Source organism: Portunus trituberculatus, chromosome 37 (genome assembly GCF_017591435.1).
Source record: "Portunus trituberculatus isolate SZX2019 chromosome 37, ASM1759143v1, whole genome shotgun sequence".
Classification (NCBI taxonomy): Eukaryota; Metazoa; Arthropoda; class Malacostraca; order Decapoda; family Portunidae; genus Portunus; species Portunus trituberculatus.
Window position 1 is genome coordinate 33,201,228 of NC_059291.1, and position 10,000 is coordinate 33,211,227.

The 10,000-nt window shown below is 38.1% G+C and overlaps 1 protein-coding gene across 3 annotated transcripts in view; it reads right to left on the reverse strand.

Annotated features, from left to right (window-relative positions):
- The window catches only part of LOC123514008 (85/88 kDa calcium-independent phospholipase A2-like), a 49,028-nt gene that overhangs the window by 22,601 nt on the left and 16,427 nt on the right, over nt 1-10,000 (reverse strand). For all 3 annotated transcript variants that reach the window (XM_045271555.1, XM_045271554.1, XM_045271557.1), the window contains exons 6-11: nt 6,507-6,749; nt 3,825-3,950; nt 3,173-3,337; nt 2,121-2,377; nt 1,706-1,896; nt 1,472-1,622 (exon numbers count right to left, since the gene is read on the reverse strand). In XM_045271555.1, coding sequence (XP_045127490.1) covers nt 1,472-1,622; nt 1,706-1,896; nt 2,121-2,377; nt 3,173-3,337; nt 3,825-3,950; nt 6,507-6,749 — 1,133 coding nt within the window. The remainder of the gene's footprint in view (nt 1-1,471; nt 1,623-1,705; nt 1,897-2,120; nt 2,378-3,172; nt 3,338-3,824; nt 3,951-6,506; nt 6,750-10,000) is intronic.

Sequence of the window (10,000 nt, forward strand, 5' to 3'; positions counted from 1 at the left end):
CCTTTACTCTCTGGTCCATCATATTGTCTATCATTAGGTTCAAGAATCTTTCTCCCAGGCTTCTTCCCCATACCACTTTCATAATTTTCCCAGTCCACTTCTTTACAGTTGAAATCTCCTACTAATATCACTTTTCTCCTTTCTTTAACGATTCTCATTAGACTCCTTATTGTGTCATCTATCATGTCTTTATATTCTTGATTGGTCCATGAATTTGTTTTTGGTGGCACATATGTTACAATGATTGTTAACTCTTTTTTATTAATATGCATCTTAATATACAATACTTCTGCTTTTCCTTCCCCACATTCCACTTGGTTGATCACTATCTCCTTCCTTAACATTATCATGACTCCTCCTCCTCCTTTACCCACTCTGTCTCTTCTCCATACATTATACCTATTATCCAAATCTATTATGATTGCCTCATTTAGTTTTGTTTCAGCCAGGCATACAATATCTGTATTTTCTTTCCTTATGTAATCTCTTAATTCTAATTTACTTGATAAAACCCGTCTGTGTTCGTATACATCATTTTTAGTCTTTTGCCTTTATCATTTTTAGTTAAACTTGTTCCACTTTTTTCACGAATGTTACAAGGCGGGACGCATGTAACTTATCTTTCGAGAGGGAGAGGGGAGGAGGGAAGGAAATGGGGAGGAGGAAAGGGAGATGGGGAGGAGGGAATGGAGGAGAGAGAGAGAGAGAGAGAGAGAGAGAGAGAGAGAGAGAGAGAGAGAGAGAGAGAGAGAGAGAGAGAGAGAGAGAGAGAGAGAGAGAGAGAGAGAGAGAGAGATGGGAACAGTCTATGCCATTGGGTAATTTTAGACACAAGGCAGGATGCATGTAGCTTATCTTTAGTGATTGGTGGAGACAAGGATGGTGGGAGGAGCACTAGGATTTCAAGGACAGCATACGGCGTGTGTAGTTAGTATCCAACACACTATACGGGACAACTGAACTGAAGAAAGCTCAGAAAAGAAATATGACGTTTACGTAGGCGTCACCGTATTTGCTACTGGGGCTTCATGACGCCCACATAGGCGTCACCGTAGTGAAGGGGTTAACCTATATATGGTACCATCACTAAACATCCATAAAAAGAAAAAAACTGTGATGCAAATGAATATTGAAACTGAAAAAAAAAAGGTAAAATGTGAAAGTCAAGTAAAGGACACTAACTCTCATTTTGGGAAAGACTTGTATCATCAAGTTTTAAGAGAGATGTCTCAAGACATTTGTCCCTGAATTTTGGTTAACTCTCATGTCTTTTAAGGGAACTGGCAACTCAGTAGGCCTTTTTTTTCCCCCATATTTTGTTGCCCTTGGTCAGTTCTCCCTCCTGCATAAGAAAAAAAAGTTGTTTTCTAATCTATGGCTTACCATGTTCAAACATCAGTAATCTGAATTTACTGAGCAAAAACAAAAACAAAAGTCAATAGAACCTCCTCTACCACAAAGAACAACTAACCTGATTTGTTTGATGTCAGACATTACAGTTTCCTCTCCAAACTCCTTCTTCAAGATATCTTCCAATGGCTTTTCATCATATGGTCGTCTCCCCAAAAACACTGAATCCTTTAGCCTGAAGTACAAACCTTGCATATAGCGAACATCCTTACCTATTAAAGGGAAACAAAATCAGGTTAGTGAAATCCTCAACACAAAATTTACCTAGAAAAAGCAATGATCCAGCTTTATTTACCCATTGCTAATGCCAAGGCAAGGATCCCCCCTGTGCTAGTGCCAGCAATCCAGTCAAAAAGGTGTAAGATAGGCCTCCCTGCTGCCTCTTGCAGAGCAGTGAGGAGCTGAATGAGGATCAGGCCCTTAATACCACCTCCATCTAAACACAAGACTCGACCTTTCTTCTGTGTGACACCCACTTTTTCAAACCTGGAAAGTATTTATATGAGCACTTTGTTTTCTTGTATTTGGGAATTACATGTCTTATTGTCCACCACTTTTACAATACAAATAGCTGTATATGCTTCGTAGATGTCATGAAAATAAGTTGGTTTGAGCCAAGAACTACACTTCCTTAATTACTTTTCAAATTATGTAGATAGCCGAGTTGCTTTGAAATCAATTTGTATATAAATCATTACATTCAAACTCACCCTACAGGTGACTGCACACTTGAGATAGCTCGCTCCAGAAGAGAAGAATCTAAGAAATTATCATAGGTCATCCTAGCACGTGAGACAGCAGAACACTCTGTTGGTACTCCATCAAAAGAGCCGGTAGGAGAACAGCCATCTGTGCAATTGGCAAGTCTCATCTGGCAGCGAGGGGCACCCACTGCATGCATCAGGTACAACATTAGGTGCTTCTCCTTATAATTGCTAGTTGTAATAATGTGTCGTGCTGTTGATCCCTGGAAAACAAACAAATCTATGAGAGATTACAATACTAATTAAAAAAAACTGTTGCACCCATAGAGTAATTTGAACAAAATTACAAAAATTGTTTTTCTTCTTCATTTTTTGGTTAACTTTCTTGGACATGCATGGGGACATTTTAAGTGGGCCTTCTTTTAGTCTTACTGTTACCACTGGCTAGCTTTACTCCACTAAATATAAAGCTAAATAAATAAAAGATAAAATCCCACCACTCACAATAAAAACAATGCAATCCTTCACATGCACACACCTAAAACCTGTTGGGCATAACATACAATACTTTTTTGTCATTCAAACAAAACATTTACTTATAGAAATTCATTACTGTACTGCACTTTCTATTGTTATGGACTTAGTAGGTAGGGGAGCATCTGTAGCAGCATCTACTTACTACCCTTGCTGCATCTGCCGCCTGGTTTTGAATTTGAACTGAGACCTAATTTTGGCCATAAATCAAATTTTTCATCCCATCTTAAAAAATCTGGACTATTGGGATATTCAGATTATAGATGTTTGTATTAATGGACTTTTACTGTAGTTCAATTGTCACTGGTTCAGATATGTAATGGATCAACTGTCTACTAGTTCAGTTGCCCAGTTTCCCCCCACCCCACGTGGGCTTTTTCACGGAAATTTATGAACTAAAGGAGGTGCTTTAATTGAGTTGTCACAAGTTCACTTGTCACTGGTTAATAGTCAATGTTTTTGTTATCCTGGAACTGAAAAAATTGTCAGAAAATCCTAGACATTGATGATGATGTTTGCCTTACTTCCTTATTGATAAGGGACGTGTTTGCACCAAAGACAAGGAGAGCCTGCAACACAGCAGGAGAGGTGGCAAGATGGAGTGGTGTGTTCCCATTATCATCTAGAATATTGACTTCAGCACCCCAACTCAGCAGTGCTACGACACATGGTAATTTGTTTTTTTCAACCTGTGAAGAAAAAAATAACAAAGTAGCATTATTTAGCTCAAAGATATTTTTTATCTAAATACTGATTCATATAAATTCTCTACATATGAGATATTTAGATTAGGATGAGCAACCACATGCAATGATTACAGAGAAAAATGTTAAAAGGAGCAACTGAAACTAAAATGTCTGAAAAGATAATTTAATTTTGTTGGATTTCTCCTCATAATAGCAAAAGGAATTCCTACTGACATAACATTTCAAATACCAGTAACTCAAATCCTCATTTTGTTGGATTCACCCTTCCAACATTAAGCACTTCATAATGATGGTCATGCTTCATAACAAATTTCACAAACAATGGTATCTTTTATCACTGAATAAGTTATCAACACTACCTTACCCTTTGCCAATATGCTACAAATGATCTTCTAATGTGTTTCTATCATACCTTATAACTGCTATCCATCCTAAAAATTAATATTCTTTCTCCATATTTTTCACTCACCATCTTATGGAGGGCAGTGTGGCCATGAAAATTACGGGCATTGACAATACAGCCAAGCTCAACCATTGCATTGATAATTTCTTTGGAAGTGGCCCAGTGCAGTGGAGTTCCACCATGCTTCATATCCTAGGAAAAGAAGAAAAGTTACTATCTTAATCTTTTTTATCATTTTCTTTATTCAATAATTGTGGCTCTTTCTCTTTCTCATTAAAGAAGGGTGTCCACATTCAATGGCTTGCTTCTCATTCAGATAAAATTAATCATTCGAACCTAAAGAAAGCAAACAGCATGAATCTGTGTAAGCCTGTAAGCCAAGTAAAGTCAGCTTGCTGCTAATGCACAATATTCTAACAAGAATCACGTCTTACAAAGAGAATCGGTTTACTTCCAAGTCATAGTCTAATATGGAACTTTTACAGCCTACCATGGGAGGTGCCATAACAAGCTGTAGAGCTGTTTGTAATGTGGAGCAGGTTAACATTGCTACCAGTGATTCACCACACTGCCATTGCTGCCACCCACACTGGTGCTAGTTTTGCAAGAATGGCGGGCTGTGGCCACTGCTACTGATGCCACTGCCATCCACACTAATATGAGTTCAGAGAGAAGTGTGATGTACAGTTGCTGGTGTTGCCACTGTTGCCACCACCATACACAGTGATTTGAATCTGGGAGAAGGATGGGTGTAGCTGCCACTGCTGCCATACAGTGATGTGTTTGCAGGCAGTGTTGGCACTGTTGCTGCTGCCACCACTACCACCATACACAACAATACAAGTTTAGTGAAGAGATAGGCAAGAAGCAACTACTGCTACCATCAATTCCATTCACAATAATATAAAAAATGAGTGTTCATCAGCTGCATGTAAACAACGGCTCAGCATGTTTTCTTTTAAATAATGTTACTTTACAGTTTTAATTCATTATATTTTTGTTTTATGAATAACTATGTATTTACTACCTTCAGTTATATTCACAATAATTCATAAAAATGTTATAGGTAGCCTACAAACACTTATATTTTAGAGACCTGTTTTGGCCATATCATAGGGAGTAACTTTCTGCTATTGCTCTAACCATAAACTGCAGCAAACACCATATGATGAACAGTGTGTAACTGTAACTCACCGCTCACTGCCCAATACCTCCAAGTGACAAACTGTGCAACTTCACTATATGATCATGCCTGGACTAATCACGAATAACATTTGGTCTTCATTTTTTAAGCATAAGAAATTTTTAGGGGAACTTTTTGCACACCAAGGCTATGACCACTGAAACCCCTTTGTGTAGTTTACACAATAAACAACACTTCATCTAACATAGGCCAACCACAGAACTGAACCACTGGATTAACAGTGACTCTACTGATAATCACAAAAATGTGAGTTTATCACAAAGAAATAGGAATCACTCCAATAAATAAATTGGTGGATGACTTCCATGTTCTTGAGAGCACCATTGAGATTCACTGACCAAACAAAACCATTCTGGCTGCAAGAGCAAGTTGCATATTTGTAGATATTGCACTAGTATAACGTGTTTTTGCTTTAAAGGGAGTATCACACTGGCCTATAATACACGGAGCTAAGAACATCCACTCCAGATGGCTGGAACTTTCCCATGATCTGGGGAGTAAAGTTGGGATGGCTTGATATCCATTCTGGTTCTTCATATGCTTTCCCAATAAAAAACAAACATAAAATATGTAATAAAAAACCTATTATATAAACTAAAAATAACATGTATAAATTTTTCATATTGGAATACTAAATAATATTTCATCAATCCATAAAAACAAAAACCTATAAAGATAAAATATATATATCATGTTGATAGTTTACACTCATGGAAAACATCCCTGACTCCAAAGCTGACGTCGTGCACCTCTCAGTTTTTTTTCTAGCTTCTTTCTTTTCATCAATAACAGTAAGTGCATATGCAATGCCAGCACTAAGCACAAGTTGAGGTATAAACAACATGGTTTTGTTCTGGTTTGTTTTGATTAAGCTTGGTCTTGGTTGGTGGGCCGCTTGTCTAGCACAGCAAAAACACAGGCAGCTTGTGTGTGATAACGTTCCTGGTTTTGCACCAAGAACCATGACCACGTTTTGTGTATCATATGCTAGTGTGATAAGAGAGCAAGTAATCCAAAATCCAGTCTTGCATTAGACAAGACATTTATCACTAGATTTTCACAAATGTAGAAAATTGTCACACATATTCACTTATGTAGGGCTATTTGTAATTAGATTACCTCAATATTCAGTTTTTTGACATGATCAATGATAATTTCTTCTAACAAGAATTTCTCTGCAAAACCAATGTTGGAAAGATGAACACTAATAGAATTAAAATTTGGAGACACTAATGGTAATGGACAAGAGCATAAAGCTATAATAGTAGTACAGTATCTAATTAAGTTTAATCTACAATAGATGAACAATTTTCCCTCGGAATTTGGTGGTAATAAAAATTATAGTACACACTATGGGAACAAACATTGCTTAAAAAAAAATGCCTTTCATCTAAGAGATTCTGTAAAAAGGTAAAAGTAAGCCATCAGAAGGAAAGAGCACCGAGGGAATGAGATCATGAAATGGAAGGGAAAAATAAGAGGAAAAAATTTTTATTTAAATAAATGAATAAATAAAAAAAAAACAGGAGGAATATGGCCTTTACCGTTACATTAAGTTGATTGGGATACATATTGATGATTTCTTTTGCACAGAGAGTGCTGTTAGCTGCCATGGCACTATGAATGGGAAGTGTGGAGTCATGGGTAGCAGCAACATTGACATCAGCACCAGCACAAAGCAGAGCCTTCACACACTCAGGTTTGTCTCCCTCACAGGCCAAATGGAGAGGGGTCTTACCCGCTCCATTGGGAGTGTTCAGTAGCCGAGATGACTTCCTTGTGACAAGCTGTGGGGAAGCACCAATACATGTAAAGCTGAAACAATATACATGTTTGAACAATGAAACTTTTGGATGGAGTCCTTCATGTCATTATAATCTTGAAGTGACCAAAGCTAAAAATATTAATGAAACTGAAAACAATACAGTATTCAAGATAACAAGATACATGTATAGGAAATATATATGTATATACATATATATATATATATATATATATATATATATATATATATATATATATATATATATATATATATATAGAAGGTGGGGCAAATCAAATGCCCGAGTTTTGATAGGCTATTAGGAAAAGTAAAACAATACTTACAGAATTATTTGTTGTTTTATTCGAATCAGTATACAATGCCGTTTGTGTGATAACTTTTTGAAGATGGCATCAGGAAGATGGTGACCATCTGTAGCAATGCAATGTTGAACGCGATGTCTGAAGTTTTCACCTGCTCTTCGGCACATCTCAAGGGGTATTGCAGCGATTTCCTCCTGAATTCGCATCTTCAATTCTTCCAAATTGTGAGGCCGACTTCTGAACACTTTCTCCTTGAGATATCCCCACAGGAAAAAGTCACAAATGCTCAAATCAGGTGAGCGTGGGGGCCACTCAACATCACCCCTCAGAGAGACGAGGTGTGCCAGGAACATCTGTTGCAATTTGACCATTGCAACTTGAGCAGTGTGGGCTGTTGCTCCATCTTGTTGGAACCAGATGTCTCCCAGATTTGTTTCCTCACTTAACTGCTCAAGTTGCAATGGTCAAATTGTGACAGATGTTCCCTGCACGCCTCGTCTCTCAGAGGGGTGATGTCGAGTGGTCCCCACACTCACCTGATTTGAGCATTTGCGACTTTTTCCTGTGGGGATATCTCAAGGAGAAAGTGTTCAGAAGTCAGCCACACAATTTGGAAGAATTGAAGATGCGAATTCGGGAGGAAATCGCTGCAATACTCCTTGAGATGTGCTGAAGAGCAGCCGAAAACTTCAGACATCGCCTTCAACAGTGCATCGCTACAGATGGCCACCATCTTCCTGATGCCATCTTCAAAAAGTTATTACACAAACGGCATTGTATACGGATTTGAATAAAACAACAAATAATTCTGTAGGTATTGTTTTATTTTTCCTAATAGCCTATCAAAACTCAGGCATTTGATTTGTATATATACAGTGGTACCTCTCAATACAAAATTAATTCATTCCGGAGTGGCTTTCGTATTATGATTTTTTTCGTATAATGAGTCGCATTTTACACGTAAATCGCCTAATTCGTTCCAAGCCCTACGAAAACACCACATTAAATTTTATAATAAGGGGAAAACCAGAATGAAATAAGAGCCAAATGCATTTAAATCATTCAATATACCTAACCTAACCGTTAATACCTGTAAATGAAGTAGATAATAGAACATAAGGCAATAATAAATGAAAAATAATAATACGAAAATTATACGAAAATGTGGAACCTTACCTTTCGAGTGAGGCGATGTCCGAAAGCAAAAGTGGCGGCAGAGGAGGAGGAAAAACGGCAGAAAATATAGGAAATGGTAGGAAACGTTAACACTTAACGTTATGAAACACTTAAAATTATTAATTTTTTCTTTTCAGTTTATAAATTTCATCAATTAACGCTTAACTTTATGAGACGCTTAAAATTAATATTTCTCTTTCAGTTTCTAATTTTCATCAGATTCTTCTTCCCTTCTCTGTTTTTTCGGATCACTTTGACCTTCACCTTGACTCACTAATGGCCTCTTTCAAAAGGGTAGTGGTCAAGGTGGCCCCTGACCACGACAGCCTCCCACGACGGCCCTCCCCGACGGCCCCATGTTTACCACGACGATCTCAGCTTTTTTTTTTTTACCCGTAAAATGGTTTGAAATTATATTTGTTAATACATGTTATATTAAGACATATTGTATTAACAAATCAGTCGCTCACCACTCCCCCATCTTTCCCCCTCCTTCCTCACCCAGTAATAGGTACTGTACTATGTAGTACGTACATGAGTACTTACTTTTAATCACCGCAATAATGTCATCGTGTAATGTTTATCAGTAAATTCCATACTTGTTAATACAATCTGTTTTAAAATGCAAGATACTGAAACATTCCACAGATTGCAAAACATAACATTAAAACATTCAATATTTAGCCAAGTGGCACTTCCAGCTGCCGCAGCAAGCCAGCAAGTCATTGTCACCTCATAAAAAACATAATTGACTATTGTGCAACTCTCAGAAATCTTAAAATCATCTTACGGGTAAACAAAACCTTAAAATCCATATAAGTATATAACATTTTCTGCTTAGAAATGCATGTTCTCTCACCTCTTTCAATATTTACAGAAAGTCGTGTTACACCCTGTATACGTATATGCACTACATGCACAGGGTACAGTACACCAGTGTACCAATACGTTATGGTTTTTAACATGCCATACACTCAACCCTCGATTTGCCGGACTAAAAGGGGGGAAGGCTTGTCCGGGAATGGCAAATGTCTGGCAATGGAAAATGTCCGGGGGTCTACCCCCTTGCCGGACTTTACCCTATACAGGTTGAACCCCGCTTTAACGGCACGCGATTTACCGGAATCCCGTGTTTAACGGCAAAAATTTCCGGTGGGAACATAGTGTTGTCTTTAACGGCATTTCGGCACCTGCACCAGCTGTACCAGGAAGTTGGAAAATAAATCAGACGTTTTTTGTTCAGAAAAACAAAACTGAGGGAGAAGAAAGAGACTTTGCACCAGATGTGGAAGACAAGAGAAAGAAAAATAAAAGAAAGGCAGGATCAGGAAGAATAGAAGTAACAGGAGGTGCCGAGGCAAAGGCAAAACCTCCGACGACCATCATCATCATCATCATCATCATCTCACCACGTGGGGCCGTAACACATGCCAATGCCGCCGACACACATCTGTACTGTTTTTTTTATTAGCATTTACCTTACTGTAGATATATTTTTTTTTTGCGACACAGAAAGGTGCACAGGTTTAGCTGTACGCTTGGTTACTTTCTTTGGTGGGTTTTTGGGTGGCATCGTTGTGAAGAAGAGGTGTATCCACGACAAGCACGTAAGCACAACACTCGTGTGACGCGGCAGACTTGTTTACAGTCCAGTACTAGACGTGTATGTCCGCCCACGCTGCCATCTATAGTGCCCGATTTGCGAACTTTGTCTGGCGCGGTAGTTTGAAATCGACTTGTCCCGGACTTTTTTTTTTTTTTTTTTTTTCCCCCACAG